A 25,448-nucleotide genomic window follows, 5' to 3' on the forward strand; every position below is an offset into this window, starting at 1 on the left:
AGGAATTATTTTGCCCTCAGTATACTGCAATTTAATGCAACTACAAAAACATCCATTACTTTTAAACTCAGTTTAAAAAAAATCTAGCAACTTTCGATTCAAGCTTCAGGCAACTGAAACCTCAACCAGCATGTGATTGGAAGGGTTTCCTTGGTACAGGTTATCAGTCAATATGCTAGTACATTCAAAGCACAAAGTTTAGCTGCCTTTGAACTGATGAGAGAGACTCACAAGCCCTTTTCACAAGTCTTGGCAATATCTTTTTTGTATTTTTTTTTAAACTACATGTGCAACACCATGAAAGTCTCCCAGAAATAAAGAGAATTTTATTGATACTACCCCAGTACTCTTTTTGTGATTGCTTATAAAGGTTTTTAGCATGAAGTCAAACATTTTCCTAATTTCTAAGTCTGAAAACATTTCTTTACAATCTAGACTTGCACAACTCCAAAACTTGCAAAACTTATTAATTACTTTAACTGATTTCCATGAGAGTTATGAAGTGGAAAATATGAGTGTCTCGACAAAATGTTTACATAATCTGCCTTTTTCTCTGCTGGCTTCAATCTAAACTATAATTTATTCTTTTGTATATTTACCCAAGTTTCAAAGTAGCAAAGCATTAAACTACTTTGATATTGTCTGGGTAGGTATTCAGCTTTTAATTTTAGCTTTCTGATATGTCTGCTTTTCTTCTTTATTTTTAATGTGGAAATGTGTAGTAACTGTTAATGTCACTCACTATACTAATCAGCTCATTTCAGCTCATGTTATTGTTGCTAACTTAGTGTATTTTTGTGGCCCTTAAGCAACTTTTTTTCTGAAAACAAAGAACCTACTGACTACTGTTTTTGAGACGTGTGTACAAGATGGCCTTCGGTGTCTGAAAAGTTAAGTCAAGGCAAAAGTGCCTTAAGCTTGAATTTTTGTCTAATGGCCAGCAAGGCATGACTGAACTGGTTGCAAAAGGAAGTCCAGTTGTATGTAGGCCTACCGGAAAATGACCTCCCTTCTTCTGGAAACTTAAAACTCAGGAATCAAGGACAACCCAGGTTAATCTTTAAGGCAGGCCTACATATGAATGGTTTTACTATATTTAAACTCAAATGAGGGCCTGAAGAACAGGTACACATAACAGACCCTGTATAAAAGAGCACGACCAAAAAAAAAAAAAAAGAGCTGTTTGCACAAGCGCAGTTTGGTGGTTTGTTACCGACCACACTGTGCAACATGTGAAACAAAAAATAAAGGCATCCTCCTGCTTCGGTTTCCCGCCAGTCTCCTTAACTTGTACAACTCAAACCAGACACATTTTTCTTCACCAAGTCACATCTAGTGCACATCCAATTTCTGTTACTTGTCAGTTTCCTGCAACTTAAGTATGAAAACAGAAATTACATCATTATTAATAAATGCAGCATCTAAAAATACAGGAGATCTATTCTCATTTGTAGCTGCACAACATAACATTGCTGCAGTCAAAGCCTCTACCACCACCCACAAAAGGTCAGAACGGATCGACCCACAGAGAGCCCACAATATGAGCGTGGGCTTTAGTACCAGACTTAGTTTGAGCTACTCTTACTGGGACAAATGAACAACCTGAATAACTATCATGAACATGGCATGCTATTATATAAGACGTAAAGCAAGAATTTTTAATTTAGCTGTATTTCTAAGGCAAGGTGAGAAGCTATTTGTTACACCAGATAAAGGAATAGTTCACTTATTTAAGGAACATCCAATACAATAAATGATGTTATCAATTACAGCTACCTCTGATCGAGAGAGAAATCAGCCAGATTTAAGAGCTCTCATTTTTTTGCAGTTTATTTTCTGTCTGATCAACAAATCTCTGATAAATTGTTCATGTTTCTTACTGGCCATCTCGCAATTACAAGAAGAGTCTACTTCACTCTTACAGCTGTATGCATCTCGTCTGCTGCATAGGACTGTGATGAGTGTGAGACTTAGAGCTCTGATAATTTCTTTCCCATGTATTCACACCTGGACAGCCACTGTACAAGCCCTACAGACATTTGGTGTTGTAAAATGAGCTGGGTAATTAATGGCCGTCCCATTCTTCAAGCTTTTGGACAGACCTTACTAATTTCATGCGAAGCTGTGTAAAATCACTTGATGTTGAAGCCAAGCCTCGAGTGCCTGCACACACATGTAATTATCATCTTTTAATATAATTAAAAGGCTTTCTCACCTACTTAGAAGCAGCTGTCGTATGAAAGTCCTGACTAACATAATGCAACAATCATACAAAGTAATCCAATTATTGACTTTACTGCACATTCTTTAACAAAATGTTGGTTCAGAGCCAATGCAACATGCACATAATCTGTAACTTTTGAGTAGGCCTGCAAATTTTTTAGAAGATACTTAAGTCCAGCCCAATATCATACACATCAAAATCCATCAATTCTCAGCCTTCCCAACAATCTGACGTAAAACAAAGTACAAACAAATTGGCTACAGACACTGTGCTTTCTCGCCTAACTCCAGCAGCAAAGAGGAAACAGGAAAAGACAATTGTTTGCATGTGTGCAGAAGAAGAAACAACACTGTTTGCAGAGACAGAGACACAGCAGATTTGGCACACAGAGAGGATTCCACTGAAACTCCTTTGACCCACATAGTGTGTTGAATTTCACCTGTCTAACTTGTTTACACATACTGGCTTTGCTTGCAAAGACTGACACAGCAACTTCAGCACAACAGCAGCATAAAGAAATGCTTTAGGTTTGATATGGAAAAAAGCAAAAACTGTATAAGACAAGCTACTGAAGATAAACCTACCACCTATATGCATATCTGGTTTCTACAGAGAATGTTTGTAACAAAGAAAATATGACTAATCAAAAAACAAAGGTTATTCTGTTTTTTGCTGACTTGTTGTTATATTGTGGACATTGCTACCCTACAACAACCTAGAACTACCTCTCTTGGTGGAAGGCTAAATAAAAAATCTTTGGAAAAGATCTAGAGTTGATTACTTAGCCAGCATTTATTAAGCTAAATTCGAAAGGTAAAAACCGGGAAACCAGTGTTGACAGGTTACATGCGTTAGAGGAAATTATTCCCAGCTAGCAGCTAAAAATAAAGCTGTGCCAGTAAAGAAGATTGGACAGAGAGTGGAACACATGGAAGCCAGATGTCCTACAGGCGGTGCAGAGAATTAAATCCATATTATTTCAGGTGTAAGCCCAACACTAGTCTTTGGATAATTTATTTTCTGATTGGCCAAATCAATTCAAGCCTGAGAGTTCTTTATAGTTAGTCAGTTATGTTGCTGTTTGCATATTTCTGCACCACATAAAAATGGATAGGTGCAAATGTTAAGGAACACAGACATACTGCCAGTTCCTACTTAACGTCCAAGTGCCAATGTTCAAAATAGCACCCCCAAATTCTCCAGGTCCATTGGTTGCAATTTCACAGTGCTGTGTTGTAGACAGTGGTAGTAGCGTCATTCACACATGACAACTGGCTGCCTTGTACGTCAGAGGTGCGGCAAAAAGGCACGGCCTGAGGCACTCCTCCAGTTTGCTTGCACAAGTCTGCATGACGAGACCGTGATCATGCATGCACAAAAGAGATACAAGTCTGACACTCACACCTGAGCCTGTGTCTTAAATTACAAAAAAAACCACAAAAAACAAACAAACAGACAAGCCCAAAGGTTTAAAATTCCACCCAAACCCTTTTTAGGCAAACTAAAGGTCCAGTACAAGATCAGATAGAAAAAGTGAGTGAGTTATAATCTGTGTACTCACTTTGGAACTGAGATTAGTATGCAATACAAGCATACCTGGTCTTAGCCCACAACTGATGTGCCATCATATACATACGGTGCAATGAAAGTGGACATAGTTGAAAGTGGCCACTGCAACAAGGCCTGAGCAAGTAATCCAAGATAACCAAAACCAATCAGGACCTATAATCTGTCGATTATTCTTTTTTTGTCGTTGTTGGTTTGCTTTTTCTGTTAATACTTCCTTTAGTCTGTGTTCATGTACTATCCCCATTTAAAAAAACAAAAAAACAAAAAACATAGTAAGTGTGTAATGCGACTGCCCTGTCCAGCCTGCAACATAGAAGCATTACAGAAGACAACCCAGACACCAAGAAGACTGCACAAATGCTGTACCAAAGAAAAATACTGTGCTGTTTGTCACAATCATCACAATCTGATACCCTACAACTTCTTCTTCTTGCCCAAATAAATGTTTATTTCATAGGCTGCTGTTTTGACATAGTCAAGGAGACTCACCATGCATTGCAAATGTGCATCAGCAGGAATGGTCAGAACAGCCCTTTAGGGAGTGACCTAAAAACTGCAGGAATGTTGTGCACGGTTTGTTTTTTAAGTAAGTATGTGTTCTTACTTTTTGATTGTGCCACATACTTGAATCTCTAGAGGCCTGATATACATGTTCACCTATTCTGGAAATTATCACATTATATAACCGTTTCTTTACCAGCTCTCTCTGTGAACTTGTCATTTGGAGTTCTGCTCTGTCCCAGGTTCTAACTTCACCTGGCCAAAGACTTTTCTGTGGAAAATCTGCAATGGATTCCTAAAAAGAAAAACACAAATAACCCACACAATACCTGAGCTCACATTTCACATCACTGCAGAACGAAGACATTGAGTGTGTTAGGATTTCTTGAACATTACTACAGACTATGCAACTCTGTAACTGCTGCTAGAATACAGCAGAATATAAAAAAATCTTATAGAATTATATTGTTCAACACTGAGATCCAAATGGAAAAATTAAAAAATTAAAAAAACGTATATTAAACTAAATCTGCCAGACTTTTTTGGAGAGAGCAGCATGTGCTGAAAGGCAAAACAAAGGGATTAGAATGAAACACAATGATCATTTTATGTTTGTTATCCTCTTTTAATACTAGACAACAAATTTGGAATTCATTTTTGACCTTTCACTACATGCAGATTCCATGCCTTTAGCAATACATGCCCATCAACAGCCCTTCTCTTAATCTTTTCGGTATGACACCAGAAAAACAAAACAACAACAAAACAGTGAAGCCATTCTAAACTCACACCCAGATGACAAAGGATTGAGCCTGCCAGAGAGAAAGCTGCTGAACCAGATGGACAGTTATGAGGGAATGACAGTTGTATGATCCAGTTTTCTATGAGGCAGCATTTTGTGCATTTGCGTACAGACAGAGAAAGCAATACTTCAATTCCAGCCTCCTCGTGTGTTAAGAGAAACGACATTAGGGAGGGAAGGGCAAGGAATTCCTGTTTGATGAGGATGGAAAGTGAGGATCAGAAAACAACAGCATTCGAACCAGTATGCCATTTCTGCCATTTATAAGCATTCATCTGTTGTTTTTTTCTTTAAGACACAGTGCAGATTGGCAGAGTGTCAAAGGCCAGGATTTAGCACAAAACAAACACAGACAAGCACACTTACATAGCATAGACAGAGTAAATGCATAATAGATGAATGTACAAACTAAAGACAGCCTAAAGGGCTGACTTTATCAGGTGTTGTCTTATCACATCACACATAAAGATCTGTGTAATGGGAGCTGAAAAAAAAAAAAAACACTGCAGAAAAAAAGCATTAATTTTGAACCAATGTGGTTGTTACATAGATTTATTAAGGTGTCCGTTCTGCTGATATGTAAACGTACCAAATTCTTCTGTGAATAGCAAATTCTGCATCCATGTTGTCATTCTAACATCGCAAATGTCCAAGATGTGCATTCACATGCACAAGCTTCAAGGATAGAATTGGTAGAATTTGATAGAATTTAAATGGTTTCAAACAATTTATGCAATGATGCTGTTCATTTTTCATTTATTGAATTTGCATCTTAAAATAACTGCAATGACTTTTCATGCATGCTAAAAAGCTAAACCAGTATTTTCAGCTTTAAATCTGTTCCTTGTTGTTTTTTTAATTAATATTTATTCTTTCTCCAAATAATAGTCCTGAATTCACTATGTATCTTACGATTTTATGAGAAACTGGATGTTAATGACACCTAATAAACCAGATTTAATGATGTCAACTCGACTGATTTAACACCTAAATTTTCACAGCTATTTGCTTCCAACAGAATGAAAAAGTACATCTGCACACCTAACTAAACAAATTTGGCACATCACAAGATATAAAAACACTGTTATCACACAGTCCAATTATTACAAAGTGTTACGTTTGGATCAGAAAAAGAATTTAGTTGTTAAAACTTCAGCTCTGCTGCTCATGTAAACTGAACTAACTTGCAGGTTTCCAGAGCCTTTGTTCATGCTCTACACTGAAAGCTCTGCTTATTAGTTTGCAACTTGGTCTAGAGCCACAACAAATAACATTTCATGGGTCACAGAGCCTCTAATAATATGGTGCCAAGTGGGCCTTAGGTCTGACACCGAACAACACGTAGGCTAAAGAGTTTAATTGCTTCCAGGATAATCAATTGTATATTACCTGCATTGTTTATTGACTGTATTGCAATTAGCAAACTTTAACTTAATTTCACAGCTGAATTATAATAAGGCTGTTACAAATTTCCCTTGTGGTAGCCAGTCTAGAACTGTACCTCTACAGTTGTGCTGTAATAGTAAGAGTTAAAATTTAGAACTTGTTTAGTAATATCGCAAGTCACAGCGACTGAACCATCTTAGACCATATGCTTCCAATGTGACCTAGTGCTTTGTGTTCACAATGCATTGCTGAAAAGGCCGCCTGCACTTAAGCTAATCTAGCTAGTCAAAAAAGAGAATAGAGAATAGACAGGCAGAAATGGAGGAAGGTGGGGAAGCTATGCATCATGCTGGGAAGTTCAGAAATCTCAAGATATGATGTAGTATTTGCTCAGGCCTTAATGGAGAGTACAAACATCCCTCGGGTCTTAACTGAGCAAGACAAAAGGGGGGGGGGAAAAACAGTTCTAGGAATATTACTCAACTCAGAACAAAATGATAATTATATATTTTACAACTTCCTTTATTTTGTTTCAGACACTGTCAACAAAATGAAGTTTCTGAGTAGACATGTTTACATTAAAACTCATAATGACTATATTTTACTTTTAAAACATCACGGCTTTGCTGTCCCTCAGCAAACTCCTTGAAATCAAAGTGTTTCCAAGAAGCTCATTTAGTTTTATTCTCCTGTCTTGGCTTGAAATAGACCAGTCACAGCCTGGCGGGAAGTGACTTTGGGCTTTGAGGGAAGGATGGAGGTGTGTCGCCATAATGGAAAGAGGTGGCAAAATAAGAGAATCATCGCACACACAAAAATAAAAAATAAAATAAAAAAATACTGAAGACATGGAAGCCTTCATTGAAAATATGAGTCACACACAGCCCTATTTTAGCACTCTATCACAGCATTAGCTCTAAATGGTGAATGTCAATACTTTTGGGTTAATTCTTTTTTTTTTTTTTTTTTTCCTTATTTTTCTCCTTTTGGGTTAATTCTAAAAGCTGAAGTGCCACAAGAAAGTGAAAAGTGACATCAGCCCCTGAGAACCCCAAGAGCACATTTCACATTGACTGCATGATGTTCACTCCTTTCACAAGTTTACTTTCTGGCAGTAGTAAACCAGATATCAGTTCCTTTTGTAATATTCAACACCAACCTCAAATGTCCTTCCCTCTGCTTTTACAGCTGTAACTCTCACTGCTTACAGATGAAGCTCCAGGCTCTGTGAGCTCATTTCACTTTTATCTTTATGACAGATGAAATAAGACAGGAACCCAGTGAACCTGACACTAGATCTGTAGAAGGGTCCGGGCGGACAGTGGCTCTATTGTGACACTGTGCACGCTACTAACAGTGCCTGAGGAGCCTTTGTTGACATTCAGATAAGATACCTCAGGAAGATATGAGAAGCAGGACTAACGCTTAAAAAAATATTAATTAAACTGAATACTGGCAGGCTTTTTGGCAATAACGAAGAAAAATAGTGTGAAAATATTTAAAGACGGTGCCTTTCTGGTAATTTACTTGTATTTGCTCCCAGCTTCAGTTCAATGAGTAAAAGGAGATCATTTAGTCTGGCTGGGCATATTTCACTACCTGCCTTTTCTGAAACAACGATACATTTCAAAGTCTATCTTTTAGTTTTTATGTCCTTCATGCACTTTATGTTATTACATTCTGCAAATTTTTTCCTTTAGAATTTGCTTTCCTAACTCTTGTTATTTCCTGCTGTCACACAGTAAGAGCTCCATACGTATACACTGTTGTGTAAATAAAATTAGGGGGGTTGTCAGGTTACTTGTAGTGTGGGAACACCACAAGTATGTAGACCATTCAGCAGTAAACCACAAGTCGCTCCTGCTGCTGCCTCATACACATAATCTCAGCCTTTACATGTGGGGAGTAGCTAGGAGGTTATTACATGGTCAATTCTCATTAGTTTTGGAAGAATGAACAGAAATCTCCTCCATGAAATCAGAGTGTGTTACAGCACCCTCTTCATAACACTAAAATACAGAAGGCCAACGGTTATATATTTCTGGGGTGCACTAACACCATATGGCAGATAAATGAAAAAGCACATAAGTGCAACCAATGTAAAAGTTAGTCCAGCACCCTTCTGAGTGCTCATCACGGTAACTCTTCAAAATCACCAGGTGTTCACTATCACTACCAGCATCAACATTACTATGCAGTAGTGTCTGTCAAGTCAACCAAAGAAAATGGGCAGATCTAAAAGCTTGTCATCTTGTGAGTTGACTTACAACCACAATCCTCAAAGTGTGCCCTGTGGGTCTTGAGCAGGATAATGCATCCACAGTTCATATCACACTGGGACAGCAGAACGTGTCTAAGGGAGCATTTTCATAAATTTAAACTGCTCTTTATATTAACTAAACTACTGCAACATTGACAAATTTATGTGCTGGCATGAAATAATACCCCCTATGGCTAAAACAACAGGACAAAATTAACAAAAACAAACCATTTCTGTACAGAAACTTCACAAAAACTAAAAGCACAAAAATGTGGTTTATATCTACGAAAGCCACTGAGAATTGATTCATTTTTAATTATTTTTTTGCTGAGTGCTTTCTCAATCCTGCTCAAATGTCCTTCAAAAGTCATAAAACGTGACACTAAAATTTAAACTTCCCAAAAGTGCGGGTTGATGCGTGCTGTTGTATATGGCATGTATGAAAAATGAAAATAATAAAATCCACATGTGACAGTCTTAAACAATTTTTCAGTCTTTTTCAACAGCAATTATATACAAGATAATTATCATTATCTGATTATCACATTTTGTTTAAGAGTCCACTGCTCCAACTCTTCAGTCCAATCACTTCCAACAGGTCTTCACTAACCTCGAGTGCTTGTCCATGTCTAAATCAAAAGCACAATCAGCTGGACCTTTGGAACCTACCTAAAGTACATGATAACTGTCTTTGATAAAAAGTCAACCCCACACTAGAGTGATCTAGATACTTTACTGTGCATTGTATCTTTCATCAAGGTACAAAAAACTTGGCTAACTGGGTGAGACTTTGCCCTGATGGAGTCCAGCATAAGATATCCATGACCAGTTAACAATCAGCACGATTGCCTGGCAAAAAGGAGGAAAAAGAAAGAAATTATCTTAAAAAAAATATCAACACATCTAAATTAAACCTGTCATGGAAATGGGTGCAAGAAATCTGCAAATTGTTTTAAACTGATCAAATCAATGGTAACACTGGGACATGAATGTTGTGATAGAAAACTGACTTTCTGGGTGGCTTCCTGATAAATTGCAACCGGGGTGTTAATAAAACAATTAAAATACAGCTGAATACGAGACAGTAATGTTTGTGCTCAGTAAGCTTCCTGTTTTTCTGCTTTTGTTACACCCCCCCCCCCCTCCCCTCCCTTCTCGGATCACCAACCGTTGCTTGGTCTGGCCTACATTTTTGCAGGGAAAAATAAATAGGATAGTCACCAGCTTAGCCTTTAAGTGTATGTGAATATGGCACAAACAAACTGAGATCGTAAGGCTAGTAGTAAGCTTAACACAACTTGTCATCTTCTCAGGAGGCAGTCACCTGTGTAACTATGCCAAATGCCATCAGTGCTGGGAGCAAACACCAGCTTGTAGGTCTGTTTATTAAACGGCATCCTTTGTCCACAGCAGATGAAAAAGTGTGTGAGTCATGGTTAGTTCATGATAGAATTTTTTTTAAATGAAAAGAGGAAAAAAAAAAACCTGCACTGTACAAATATGTATAAAAAGAACTAGACTGCAAATTAGACCTGGTAATACTGGAATAGTTAACAGCAATAAATTGAAACGAGTACTTCAGTTAAAATAAATGAGCATAACATTACATTTATTGTATATTACATTGTATATCCATATCACATATGGACAATAAAAAGCGAAAACATATTTCCTTGTAACTTTCAACACTAAAATATTTAAAGGTGGTGCAATAGGTGGCGTCGTGTCCTTCATTAGCTTCCCTAAACATGTTTTCACTGGGTAAACAGGAACCTGCTGTGGTAAAAATGGCACACCTCAAGGTGTGGTGGGACTCCGTCACAATAGTGCATACAGTACATACCCTTGTCTATACTGTATATGGTACGCCTCTGTGGGGGTAAAGCCAGATAAAGCCGTTTAGTTATACAAGTAATTAAAGTACTGATCTTCTAGTTTGAAAATGGGGCGGGATTGCAGGTGTTGCCTAAGCATTAAACAGACAGCAGTGTGAACCTGCAAGAGTTGTCAGGCTTTGAAGAAAGGAACAAAACAAACATTCCTCTCTAAGACCGGTGCTCTGGCACGCCTTCCATACATCAGTGTCAACATCTACTCGATAATGTTGAAGAATATGTGGGAAATTTAGCAGCATGACAGGACATGTGGACAGAGTCAACTGTTCCATATGGAGCTGAGGGACAAATTCTGTTAAAAAGCCTTCTAAGAATAAATTCCAGCAAACCACAATATGCTGACATGTTCATGCAGGCGCAACAGACACGCAGAACTAACTCAATCACACATTCAAACATGTAGAAAAAAAATAAACAAAAATTACCATGTCTCCAGGGGTCCTTTGGCTCCACTGCTCCAGAGATGATATCCTCATCAGAGGGAAATGTCACCCTTTTGCCACTTTTGTGTTTAGTGTCCCCCTCTTGCACTGAGGGATACAATCCAGCTGGATCTGTGGCAGAAGCTTCTATGCTGCATGTCTGGCTTGCATCAGCCTGGCTTTCTGTCGTGCTGCCAGCTGGGACATCCTGAGGAGTGGACACTGAGTCTAAATTACTGTCTGACAGTGATCTAACATTTACAGATTCAGCCTCCAGCACCCCACTCTCATCGAGACTCAGATCCACACCTATGTCCATGTCTCCACCATAATCCCCTTCTTCAAGAACAAGCTTTGCAGGATTATTGTCCTTATCTTCCTTCATTTTCTCCTCGTGCTGCTCACTAGTAGAAAAGATAAAATCAGTCGGGTTCACGACCGCTGGTGGGTCCTGGGCACTATTCTTTCCATTTCCATTGACCTCATCAATTTCCACTGTGTTTTGTGCCTGCTGGTTGTTCTCCTCTGCTGTCTGAAGGTTGTCAGTGAGCTGAGGCATCAGGTAAGTTTCAGAGGCCTCCGTAGGAACAATGCTTTGTTTTTCTGTGTTGCTGTCAGTCATCAATTCGGAGATCCGAGGGATAACCCCTTCTGTATTGTTAGTAGTGTTGTGATCATCGTCCACGTTGTTTTTCATCTTGACATTGCACAAATCTAGACACTGCTCTTCGATATTCATGCTTTCATTTCCAGTAAAACTCAGCCTTTAACTGTGCCGAACAGCTGGGATCTCGGGTTAAACAGTGACTAGGAACCAAATGACATGGATAAGGCTGCCTTTGCCCTGGCTCATAACAATACACGCAGATAAATACCTATCTTGACGTTTTATTTACCAACTTCTATACAAGTGCTGATTTTTTTTACATCAGGGGGTGATTGAATAGATGTCGATAAACCCCAATTCAAAGGTGGCTGCAGTGCATACTTAAAAATCGGCCAAATAAAGTGCAATGTCACACAACTATCAATAATAGAAATATATTATACCTGCGTGAAATAGATACTGTTACAGTAATAATTCATAGTCGTAGAGAACTTCGCTCAACTATGACTCGGGCAGGTATACAATTCAATAATTCTTACCAACCGTGTCCTATTATTCGACGAAAGGCTCCCCGGTCTTCAACACATTGCCAGTAGTATTTAAGAAGAGCAGGACAATCAATTGAAACAAACAAGTCACTCAGGGTGCCTCCATTACGCTAGCAAAGTGAGATTACTGCCCGACAACAAACCCAATTCATCTGCATGAATTAAAGCAAGCTAACGTTCGCTAGCGGGCTAAAGTTGTTGACCAACAATGACATCCAGGCCCGTGTGCGGTCGCATGCCCGCTTTTTTGCGTGACCCCGTCTGTTTCTCCCCGAGAAAGTCCATTTTCCGTGTCAAGACGAATATAATCCGACTGTAGCTCCGTCTCACCCTCTGCCGTGCAGCAACTCTGCTCGCATCACAGCCCTCGACCAGCGGCAGCCAGGAAAAAAACAGGCGTCACACTCCGAGCAGCAATGAGCGTGTTTGTGTTGCTAACATTAGCACGAGGGAACTGTGCCGGGTTACACGTGCCGGTACCTACGCTGTTAGTTATTAGGAGTTAATGTATAAAATATTCCGACCGCCCGGATTTCGTAAGCGCCTCTCTCTCCGTGAAAAGGCAGGCTCAACCTGTTCTCCTCTAGCGTTATCCTTCGCTAGCTTGTTGAAGTCCAACAACTGTTTGTTGTTCACACGTCTTACGTCAGCACGTCGTTAGGGTACGTCCAACAGACGCAACGTTACAAGAGCAGCACGTGTATAACGTCTGTGTCTATAGAGGGCTGCAAAACGACAATATTTTAAAGTTTGAGTGGAAAATCCTCACGTCTTGTTAACGAGTGTTTTGCTTAAAAATTCCCATCCAAATAGAATGTTTGATTTTTTTTAATAGTGCATATATTGTTTTCCCTTCCATTTCAAACTATACAAATGCAAGGATTCCTTGAAGTTAGTAGACAGGAAAAACTCAAGGATACTGAGAATCTTGATTCAAGGGAACGTGGGAGTACTTTGTTTTATGTCAGCCAGCCCAACATACTATCTGCAATCAACAGGGATGTCGACAGGCAGTCAGTTTTTTGTATTTTTTAAGGAGAGTTTAGTTTCTGGGGCAAGAATTTAGCCCACAACATGTACAGCACAAACACACCAAACTACACCAGGAAACAGTCATTTAGGAATACCATCGTCCAGCAGATGCACTAATGACTTAGTCTAATCACCATTCTGGTTATTTCTAGGTTAACTATAATGAACTGTGAAGTGAACGGTGAGTGAGCCTTGAACCCCAGATCTTAGCAGGAAGCAATTATGAAATAATTCATCCACACTCACTTCATGTGTAGTCATCAAGGCTAATTTTACACACCAGGTTTCTAATTTAGATGATTTATTCCAACCTTCAACTGGACTTGTAAACTAGGTAGGTGTCCCTTTTGACATACCCCACCATGAAAAGATGCTGGGTAAAACTGTCACGGTTGTCTGAGTATTTCACAAAACCTGAGTAGTGTTAAGCTAAAAGACATCCAAGAATGTAGTGTTGAAACTTATTTTGCAAGACTTCCAGAGGTCCTGTGGAGGAGCTAAATCAGTACGCTGTACACGGCAGAGTACGAGTAAGGTCCCTTTTGTTCAGAGGATGAACCCTTCTTGGCTACGGGAAGTAGGAAATGAAGCACACTTCCTTAGCATTCAGAGAAATTTGCACTACTCTATCCAGCTGCCATCAAGACATCTGGTTCCCTGGCTGTCAAGGTTTTAACAAACAAAAACACCCCACACAATCAGTACTACTTCCAGTTGGATAGCTCAAAAAGTTTGAAGACAAGCACAATTTAGAAACTCACTTTATTATCATTAAAACCCTTTCTGAAAGTGGTACCATTTATAATTAAAACTCTTGTGACTGGACATCTTTAGCAGATTTGTCATCCTTTGGTGTTTTTGTCTTCTTCGGCAGGAGGCTTGCCTGGATATTTGGGATCACACCACCATCTGAGATTGTGACCCCTGCCAGCAGCTTGTTGATTTCGTCATCATTTTTCACTGCCAGCAAGATGTGCCGGGGAGCAATGCGTGACTTCTTGTTGTCATGGCTGGCGTTTCCCGCCAGCTCCAGGAGTTCAGCACAGAGATACTCCAGGACAGAACACATGTACACAGAGGCGCCAACTCCAATCCGCTGAGCGTAGTTGCCTTTCCTGAGCAACCTGTGAATGCGGCCCACTGGGAAACTAGTTCCAGCTCTGGAAGACCGGGAAACTGCAGATTTTGGTTTGGGTGCAGCCTTCTTTCCCCGGCCAGACATCTTGAACCCAAGTTTGAAGAAGACCAGTAACTAAAATGACCAAGAAGAGAATTCAGTGAGTTTTAAGTCAAATTAATATTCAGCAGTGGTGCATGAGATGCTGTTTGAAACAAAGGTAGCAACATGTGTGGACACTAGAGTTACTATAATCTTCAAATGCACAGTTTATCAAATTAGATTATGCCACTTGAGAGGGGGCGAGGAGGAGCCCAAACACCAACATTTAATTCACAGCTAAACACTCACCAGTACTTGTAAAACAGCAGCTGTCCACTGAATAGACAGGATACTCCTTTTATAGGAGCAGGGAAGGGCTTGTTGATTAATGGCACCTGGGTACTCTTTTTCACCTGTGTGAGCTGATTGTTAGGGTCAAATGATGGCAACATAAAAATACTGCTTAATCTACAGTTAAGGCATAGGACTGGTGGTGAAGTTAGCAGAACATGTTGATATATAACATTTAAATTGGTAGTAGTGAGTGAGTGGGGGAAAGAGGCCTTGCAAAAAAAAAAAAAAAAAAATTAAGTTAAGCTTCAGGTGCAATGAATGAGCATACCTCCAACCAAAAGTTGTATAAAACAGGCAGTGCTGGTGTGCTGGTAAAACAACAACAACAAAACATTATGCAGTTTCACCAAACAGACCATGAGCTTGAAGTATTTAGATATTTACGAAACTTGTGTGATTGCTACATTATAATTCATCCAGTATTTCAGTACTGAGGACTATTAATCATGAACAGAAGTATTCAATATGCCTAACATTTTCTGACTTACTAATGCACAAAACTATTCCCTGAACAAAATGCTCATGAACCACTCTCACTCTTGCTGATTTTATTTATTCATTTTTGTAGAGCACTTACATTTTGCACAGTAGGGTGCTTGTGCTTGATGCACAATGGAAGTCACATGTGCCAGAAGTTAAAAACAGTTACAGTATACTGTATACACACCCACTGGTCACTTTGTTAGGTACAGTTGGCTAATACTGGTTTAGACTCCCTTTTTCCTTTAGATATGCCTTAATTCTTCATGGCATAGTTTATCAGTGTGCTGCAAACATGATAGCATTGCACAGTTGCTCAAGAATGTTTAGCTGTGAATATTCCATTCCTTCACATCCCAAAGGTGCTAAACTGGACTGGGATCTGATGACTGTGGAGGTTATTTGAGTGCAGTAAACTCATTATCATGTTCACAAAACCAGTTTAAGATGATGTGACACGGTGGACAAAGCCAGCAAAAGATACACCTTCATCACAAAACCATGGACCTGGTACTAAGGGGCCCCAAGTGTAACAAGAAAATATCCCCAACACCATTAACATACAGTGGGGCAAAAAAGTATTTAGTCAGCCACCGATTGTGCAAGTTCCCCCACCTAAAATGATGACAGAGGTCAGTAATTTGCACCAGAGGTACACTTCAACTGTGAGAGACAGAATGTGAAAAAAAAAAAAAAATCCATGAATCCACATGGTAGGATTTGTAAAGAATTTATTCGTAAATCAGGGTGGAAAATAAGTATTTGGTCAATAACAAAAATACAACTCAATACTTTGTAACATAACCTTTGTTGGCAATAACAGAGGTCAAACCTTTACTATAGGTCTTTACCAGGTTTGCACACACAGTAGCTGGTATTTTGGCCCATTCCTCCATGCAGATCTTCTCGAGAGCAGTGATGTTTTGGGGCTGTCGCCGAGCAACACGGACTTTCAACTCCCGCCACAGATTTTCTATGGGGTTGAGGTCTGGAGACTGGCTAGGCCACTCCTTTCAAATGCTTCTTACGGAGCCACTCCTTTGTTGCCCGGGCGGTGTGTTTGGGATCATTGTCATGTTGGAAGACCCAGCCTCGTTTCATCTTCAAAGTTCTCACTGATGGAAGGAGGTTTTGGCTCGAAATCTCACGATACATGGCCCCATTCATTCTGTCCTTAACACGGATCAGTCGTCCTGTCCCCTTGGCAGAAAAACAGCCCCATAGCATGATGTTTCCACCCCCATGCTTCACAGTAGGTATGGTGTTCTTGGGATGCAACTCAGTATTCTTCTTCCTCCAAACACGACGAGTTGAGTTTATACCAAAAAGTTCTACTTTGGTTTCATCTGACCACATGACATTCTCCCAATCCTCTGCTGTATCATCCATGTGCTCTCTGGCAAACTTCAGACGGGCCTGGACATGCACTGGCTTCAGCAGCGGAACACGTCTGGCACTGCGGGATTTGATTCCCTGCCGTTGTAGTGTGTTACTGATGGTGACCTTTGTTACTTTGGTCCCAGCTCTCTGCAGGTCATTCACCAGGTCCCCCCGTGTGGTTCTGGGATCTTTGCTCACCGTTCTCATGATCATTTTGACCCCACGGGATGAGATCTTGCGTGGAGCCCCAGATCGTGGGATATTATCAGTGGTCTTGTATGTCTTCCATTTTCTGATGATTGCTCCCACAGTTGATTTTTTCACACCAGGCTGCTTGCCTATTGTAGATTCACTCTTCCCAGTCTGGTGCAGGTCTACAATACTTTTCCTGGTGTCCTTCGAAAGCTCTTTGGTCTTGGCCATGGCGGAGTTTGGAGTCTGACTGTTTGAGGCTGTGGACAGGTGTCTTTTATACAGATGATGAGTTCAAACAGGTGCCATTCATACAGGTAACGAGTGGGGGACAGAAAAGCTTCTTACAGAAGACGTTACAGGTCTGTGAGAGCCAGAGATTTTCCTTGTTTGAGGTGACCAAATACTTATTTTCCACCCTAATTTACGAATAAATTCTTTACAAATCCTACCATGTGGATTCATGGATTTTTTTTTTCACATTCTGTCTCTCACATTTGAAGTGTACCTCTGGTGCAAATTACTGACCTCTGTCATCATTTTAAGTGGCGGAACTTGCACAATCGGTGGCTGACTAAATACTTTTTTGCCCCACTGTATACCTACCACTTTAAACTATTAATACAGGTTATGATGAATCCATGCTTTCACATTTTTTATGCCATATTCTGACCCTACCATACAAAGTTTGCAGCAGAAAAGATTGAGACCAGGCAATGTTTTTCCAACTTCCTATTTTCCAATCTTGGTGAGCCTTTGTGAACTGCAACCTCAGTTTCCTGTTTTAAGGAGTGACATCCAGTGTGGTCCTCAAGGTTCAACGTGCTGTGTGTTCAGAGACGATCTTCTCCATACCTTGGTTGTAGCAAATAATTATTTGAGCTACTGGCATTCTGGCCATTCTCATCTGACCTCTGACATCAGCAAGGCATGTTCCCAGAGAACTTCTGTTCACTGGATATTTTCTCTTTTTTGGACCAGTCTCTGTAAACCCTAGAGATGGCTGTATGGGAAAATCCCAGCAGAATGTGAGTTTCTGAAGTACTCAGACCTATCTGGCATCAGCAAACATATCAAAGTGACTTAAATCATCTTTAGTCCCTATTATGATGCTCAGTTGGAATTTCATCAGGTTGAGTTGCTGACAAGTGACTAGTTGACTAGATATTTGTGCTAACAAGCAGTTAAACAGGTGTACCTTCCAAAGTGGTCAGTAAACGCAGGTCATATTCATTTTGTAACCCCTGCGTTTTTGTAGACTTGCCAGAAATGGTGACATGAGGGTGGCAGGACTGATTTTGTTTGCTTTGAATTTCTGGAGTTAAATGTCCTGAACGTTGTTTTATGTTGCTCAATATGCTGTTAAATTCATTGGCTGTGTGTTTGAACAGGAAAGGTTTGATTCTAATCGTTTGGTGCTTCAGGAGAATCCGTTTTTTTAGAATGTGGTGTGAAAATTAAGTTTTGCGGTTCCATTTTTCAGCTGTAATTAATAAACTGACTGACTTGAGAAAAAGATTATTCTGCATGTGTCATCAATAGGACTCAAGAGCTTAGGAAGAAATCAACAGCAGATGGCAGCACAGACTTCATTTAACTTGGAGCCTCTGATAGAACACCGTGAGGCTTTGTCAGTGAGGGAACACTTATAAATTCACACTTATTGGTGTCATGAGCCTCCACTTTATGATTAGGTGCTTGGTGTATCTGATTCCCAGAGTGCCTGATGTACTTATTAACTGCTTGTGAAGCAGCGATGACTCATCTTGTATCTAAAATACAAGGATTTCATTACAGCGTTCTCGGAAACCAAGATAAAGTTTAAGGTTTGAAGAAGTCAACTCATTGCTGGTCACTCAGCTTTAAAGGCCAATGTTTTATATCAGTATTTATGATGAAATCTCGTTTTGTAGTTGGAAGAAACATATGATTCATTCCTTTTATAAGATTTTCCAACAATATTCCACGGTCCTGTAGCTTCTTACATTACATTATAGGTTTTTTTTTTAGCATATCAATTCTTTATAGCTATTCAGATGCATTTAAGGCGATCACTTTTTATGTTTTAGTTTTTATGGCTGCAAAGTTTCGTTTGTAAAAGAGAGTTTGAGCTCAGTTTTACTTCAGAGAAAAATAAAGTGCAAACTGAAAAACATATATACATAAACTGTTTCATCAGAATGGAAGAGTTCTTCATCTGTGATATGGCCAAAAGCTCAAGAAAATTCATACACACTTTGTTAATGTGACTGTGATGCTAATTTATTGTTTTCTTTTTTCTTATCTGATAAAGAACTACAGATCAGTTGTTAAAATGATTGTTTACCTCACCAAATAAGCTTTTTATTTGCCTGCTGCACACATTTAGCAAAATGGAAAAAGCAAACTTTGTCATGTTAATTAAAAGTATTTAAATGCATGAGAAATTTCCTTTGATTGAATAATGGGCTGCTTTGTCATTGTCAGCATTTTCACTGCCAAATTGGAAGGCAACACGCTTCATCCTTTCTACTGTTTACCTTCTACTCAGTGTAGGAGTGAGGGTGAAAGAGAGAGAGACATTTTGACTGTTAGAATTAACTTTAAAGTATGGCAAAGGGCCAATCAGCAGAGCAGTGGAAAGACAAATTAAGCAGGGACCTTCCCAGCAGGTCGTCCTTGGACAGATTGGATGCGATTCTGTTTAACCTCTCAACATCCTCCCGACACGAGGAGGACAGAACACAACTCACAGGCCGTCACAGAGCAGTTCACAATACATACCTCTGCAGCCCGACTTTCAAGTGAAGTATGTTGACAGCACACACATTGAGCTGTTTCTTACCACAATTCATTTGCGTTCAGTCGAGACCTAAGCACTGTATAAGACTGTAAACTTTAGTGTTTTATCATGCGAGTTGTCATCATTGAGAGTAGCCATTTGTTTTTGTGAGGTTCTCCTGAGGATCTTTGTCTGGATGAAGGCTACAGGCCCTCTGTATTTATTAGCAACAGTAGCTACTAACACTGAAGTTTGCAGTCTGCTGCCGGGAGAAGAGGAGAGATGAAAAAAAGAGCAGAGGGAGTCGAGAAATGATCCAAACATACCATTAAACTCAGAGATTGACGGCAAAACCAGACACCAAAGCTCCTAACAAGATTCCTTTTGTGTTTGCTAACTGCCAGTAATTTAAATAACACAGCTTATCATTCCCTTGTATGCCATTTTTCAAAAACCTTATTTTACCGTTATGTCTTAGCCTCTCCCTTTGCACAAGGGGCAGGTGGATAGGTAAATAGTTAAGACAGCCTAACTCATTTTAGCTGACACACAGAAGCCTGTTTCTCTTTTCCTGGAGCTGCAATAACTCTGTAGATGTGGCTTTTAGGAGGATTGTGCTGTTACCCCTACTTTTTCCTCAGCTTTATGGAGATGTCAGTGGAGCCTGTGCCTCATCTTTGTACAGCAATCAATCTTCTACAACAAACTCAAAGGGTCAGTGACTTCTTTTGTACGTGCAGACACGCTCATATGATTATACCCACGAATGAGTGGTGTGATGTCTGAATCACTGCCGATTTTGAAAGGGCAATAACCCACAGAAAATGACCAAATGCTGGAAATTTTTCATTGTGACTGCTCACCTCTTTCAGCAGATAATAGCCTATTTATCATTAACTACTTTTCTCTGATTTATATAGTCCCACATGACAGCGACATTAGCAACATACTCTGTCTTGACAGCAGAAAAAAAGGTGGTGGATCCATCTGGCCCTTCCAGTAATTTGAAGTTAATAATGGGACAATTAATGTGAGGTTTCCACAGTAACCGGACAGTGAGTCACCCTCTGGTTCCACGTTAATTATGAAACCTTTTGAACACACACAGTGCAGCCGGGTGCTCAGAGGTCCCAGGATCCTCGGGCTCTTAAAGTCTGTCGCTTCTTGAAAAAAAAACTTGCCTACAAGGCTTTGATCGTTTTTCCATAACTGTTTCAGCAACAGTCTGGGCTCACTCCTGTTAAATAAAAGAGAAACCGCTGCAGGAGACAGTTATTTCCTGAGTTAAATCCTGGCATTCTGTGTTCATGTGTTTTATGTGTATTATTTATGTGATGATTATTACCCATACTGTTTCGAAGTGCAAGTGGGGGGGCGTAGTTTATTGTACAAGAATGACGAGAAACTGGGGGCAAGAGGCTTATCTGAACATGCATAAATGAGCAGGTATGAGTGGGGGACCACAGGCTTGCTGTTTCCTGCTATTTTCAGTTTTTATATACAGCTAAGATCTTAATATTTACATCACAATTGAGAGCAGTTTTGATCTTCTCATGTAAATCTCACAAGAAAATCATTATTTGTCGTTTACTTATTTTAAATATAATAGAAGTAGAGTGATGCAGCAGTAAATGCTGTTTAAGAAACAGGAGAAGACATGCTGGAGCTGACCTTTATATACATGATGTAATATAAACAGCTGTGAACAAGAAAAGACCACAAAGTTATGTTCACACTGTCCACTGAAACAACAGCCTGGTTTAAAGCTTTTAAGAATTCTTACATTATTAAGGCACACTATGAATCTGTAGGGTTTCGTAGATGAAGCATTACAGTAATGCTAAATGTGTTTAATTGTGTTTAATTTGCAAGATTCTGCATTTTCCTATTAATGTCTAATCAATACATCAGTGTTTATTCATTTGTTTATTTGTTTGCGATCAGGTTAATCTGTAGTCTGTGTGTGTTCTTAATATAAAGCATGATAAAGCAAGTGTGTGTGTGTGTGTGTGTGTGTGTGTGTGCGCGCGCGCGGGCATATATGTCTTACTGAATTTTCTGTATAACCTTTTAACAAATATATTTGCTATGATAATAACCACTAATAGTCACTAATTGAACAACGTCTTTGTTTCATTTGGCAGGTAGAAAAAACAAGATCTGTAAAAAGGTTAAAATAAACAAAAATCTTCCTGTATTTTTGCTCTTAATGAGCAAATTTGATGTTTAATGACGAGGTCTGATATCCTTTAGTAAATGCATACACATGCTGACTAACCTTGACTTTCTTGTAGTGGGATAAGCTGTTCTAGCTTTTTTTTTCACATGCAAAACAAATGTTGAACTTCCACATCACTGCATACAGTTTTTTGGGGGGTGATTTCAGACAAAAATAATAAACAAAAAAGTTGACTGTAGAACATTAATTTGTTCATCTCCATACATGAGCAACAGCAGTTGTGTGTGAAATCAAAGCCATCAGCTTTGGAATAAAAAAGACTTCATGTGTTACTGGCCCTGCAGTAGTAGCAGAGCCAACAAGAAGCCCTCCTGTACCATCCTCTCCTCTGCCCTCCACCTTCTCATTGCTTGCATAATTTTACATCCTCCTCATGCTGTGATGGCTACCATATGTCCACACTGGTTTCCCAATAAAAAAAAAAACATTTCCCTTTTTAAACATTATAAAAACACAGGATGGACCTCGGGAGATATAAAATCGGGGTAGGATTTGGCACTGAACACCCATGTGTGGGGACTGACCAGCAGAAGACAGGCAGCGCAAATCCACTGCCACGTCATTAGAAGATGGGGGAAGAACGAAGGACAAAGAGATTTTTCATCATCTACCCAACCACCCATCCATCCATCCCACCTGTGCAAAACTCCCATTCCTCCCCACTTTAATTCCTCCATCTGTTTTCTCTCTTTCCTTTCTGCCTTTTTTTCTTTTCAGCCATAACTTGTTTTGGCTCTCTGTCGCAATATTCTCCACAGTATTGCTATTTTTTTAACGCAGTTCTCTTCCTGTTCTCTCTCTCTCTCCTCCATACACCCTTGGTACCTCATCATCCAACACACACACACACACACACACACACACACACACACACACACACACACACACACACACACACACACACACACACACAGGCATTCACACACTTCATTTCTTTAAATATTCATTTCCGTCTGTCTGTGATGTGTTTAATGGAGTTTCCTGTTCCCAGCCCTCCCACTTCCCTGAGAACCGCCATGTAGGAAGTGGCAGTCCTGGCAATGGTTCCTCCTGCCCCCTCTGACTGGTCACATTCCCACCTTATAGAAACAGACATCGATGGGGAAGAGAGATGGACCTATGCCATAAAGGTTACTGTCCATTTAATATTAGTGCTTTCTGGATTCCATCACAAAAAACAATGTTTGCAATAGCATTTTCCCACACAATATACAATCTTTTCTGGACAACCTGCATAACTCTGGTCTCTAATAAACTTAGCATATTACTCTGTTTCACAGCTGGTGGTTTCCCAGAATTTCTCTAATTCTTTTGACAGAAACAATTCCCAGGTTGTCACTGAGGAAGTTATGGCATGTTTTTCCTGAACATAAACACATGAACTTGAATCTGTAAAGTTTGTTTCACACTGTAAAGTATGATCCTTCATCTGGCAAGGAAAAGAATAATTACCTGTGACAGATGAGTAACATTTCCAGAGTCCCTTCGGGTGGTCTGGAGTAATGTGCTACTGAGAGGTGAAAGGGAAAAATGATTAGTGTTATAAGGTTTGGTTACACTGAAAAGTCACAAGCTAAATTAATTTTTATCTTTGGGAAAAATCTGGGGAAATGTTCTGGGAAATGGGCACTAGTTAGGGACTGGTTTTGTCTGTCACAGTTGCTGTGAGCCAATGGCTGTGATGGGGTTGGATTAATTGGCAGGTGTATTTGATTGCAATGAGACTCAGGTCTATTTAAAGCCCACGCTACAAACAGGCCTGGGCTTACTATATGCCGCAGCACAAAGGCAGAGTTGGTTTGCTGAGATCGGGGTGACTGCCGGCCTTCTATTTACAGCGTGATGCTTCTTGGAGGACAATTGCTGTTCCCTGTTGAAGCTGTCAGCATGTAAAGTGTAACAGACTCACAGTATAGCTGGCTCTGGCCTTGGACTGTGTGTTTTATCCACTTTTACAAGTGGGACACTAGACTGTTTTAACCCTTCATTTTTATGGTCATTGCACTAATTACCTTTTAGAATTTTATTGGTTGTCATCTTTTGCCCATGGCTGAGACAGCTGCTCAGACCTAGAATCTGTGTGTTGCATTGCTTCCATACAGTATAAAAGACATGAATGTAAGAGTGGAGTGCTCATTTATCATTTAAAACTTGGAGTGGAACCCATGGACTTGTATAAGAGCTACATAGTCTTAAGTAATGGAGTTACAAAGTGGACACTTGAGGCTTCAAGTGACAGCTGTGGTCGCTGGCATAACATAGCTTCTTGTTCAGAACAATAAAGGGATGTGGAAGTCCCTTAAACTTGCATTTTATCTGAAGGCTTTCCTGATGAGTTTATGGGCTCAGTCGCTCATTTTGGGTCATACTAAATCTTGGTCATAATAGGTTTCACAATGGATGATTGTCTTCGTTCATGTATGTGACCCCATGCTCACTGTCCCTAGCCAATCAGCATGGGTTTTACAGTCAGATCTGGCCAACCTCATCAGATCTGGCGACAGAAGAAGTGCTCATGTCAGGTTTCAAAGCGGGGCTTCAGAAACCAGTGAAAGATGCATCCATTATTATTGTTATACTACCTGTGCTCTGGAGCTTGTCATTGGGCTGTTCTCTGTTGCTACCACAGCATTGTGCAGTGCCATGCAGTTCCCACTGGTATACGTCTAGTTGGTCAGGGGTTCATCCTACAGCGAGATAATGACCCAAAACATAAGTCCAAGCTATGCTAGAACTACCTCAGGAAAAAAACACACGAGATGGTAAGCTTGAAAACATGGAGTAGCCAGCACAGGCTCCAGACTTAAAGCTCGTGTAGCTATTTTGGGATGACCTGGACCGAAGAGTGAAAGAAAAGCAACCTACAAGTGCCACAAATTTATGGGTTATATCTGTTATATCTGCTAAAGGTGGCTACTTTGATGAGTCAAAAGTTTAGTTTAGTCTATAAATTGATTCCATGATTTCTTTTTTTCACTCCAATGGCTTATTTGTAATATGCTTTCATTTCATAGTGCAATGAGACATCAAACTGCATAACTTTCAGTAAAAAATTGAAAATTGGTTTGTTCTAAAACTTTTGACTGGTATTGTATATGGGAGCTATCACCAAGGTTAAAAGAAACAAGAAAAATCTTGTATTTTTGATCTAAATAAGCAAATTCTGTAGATTCTGACATTTTATATGGTGTATGTCTGTGATATGGTTAACTCTGCTACACGATTATGCAAGAAGCTGTATTTTGGAATGTTTTTTATTAATTTTTTGTGTGTGTGTGTTTTTCTATCTTTCCTGTTCTTGGTCAGATTTGGTTCTGTCTTTTACTGCTTTACCACAATCTCATTCTTTCCTCCCATCTGAACCACGCAACGCCTCAGGGTCCCTCCCTGTCTGATACAAAAATAATCTGCTGTATGTTTCAAGTCTCTGTGATGACAGCTCAAGGACGTTCTCACATTTGTGTTTATTTGTGTACATGTCTGTGTATGTTTGTGTGTTTTTGAGGGAAGACGCAATGCTCTTGTACAGCTCCAGGCTTGGTTTTCTCATTCTGGCTCCAAACAGACCTGTTATTCAGGATATGGTGTAAGACTGGAAGAGGGTTAGGGAGACGGATCCCAATATCAAGACCCCAGG

At 39.7% G+C, this 25,448-nt stretch overlaps 2 protein-coding genes across 2 annotated transcripts in view; both read right to left on the reverse strand.

Moving 5' to 3' along the window:
* Window positions 1-12,872, reverse strand: part of ppp1r37 (protein phosphatase 1, regulatory subunit 37) — a 48,770-nt gene extending 35,898 nt beyond the window's left edge. The window contains exon 1 of the mRNA XM_085430157.1: window positions 11,063-12,872. Coding sequence (XP_085286283.1) covers window positions 11,063-11,798 — 736 coding nt within the window. The 5' untranslated portion in view covers window positions 11,799-12,872. The remainder of the gene's footprint in view (window positions 1-11,062) is intronic.
* Window positions 12,873-14,001: 1,129 nt separating this feature from the next.
* On the reverse strand, window positions 14,002-14,517 carry LOC146694079 (histone H2A-like). The gene has a single exon (XM_085430167.1). The coding sequence runs from the start codon at window positions 14,466-14,468 to the stop codon at window positions 14,052-14,054; it is 417 nt and encodes a 138-aa protein (XP_085286293.1). The 5' UTR covers window positions 14,469-14,517; the 3' UTR covers window positions 14,002-14,051.
* Between the last annotated feature and the right edge of the window lie 10,931 nt (window positions 14,518-25,448).

This window comes from Copadichromis virginalis, linkage group LG14, assembly GCF_057382275.1.
Source record: "Copadichromis virginalis isolate Kocher_CV1m ecotype Utaka linkage group LG14, C_Virginalis_male_GT1.1, whole genome shotgun sequence".
Classification (NCBI taxonomy): domain Eukaryota; kingdom Metazoa; phylum Chordata; class Actinopteri; order Cichliformes; family Cichlidae; genus Copadichromis; species Copadichromis virginalis.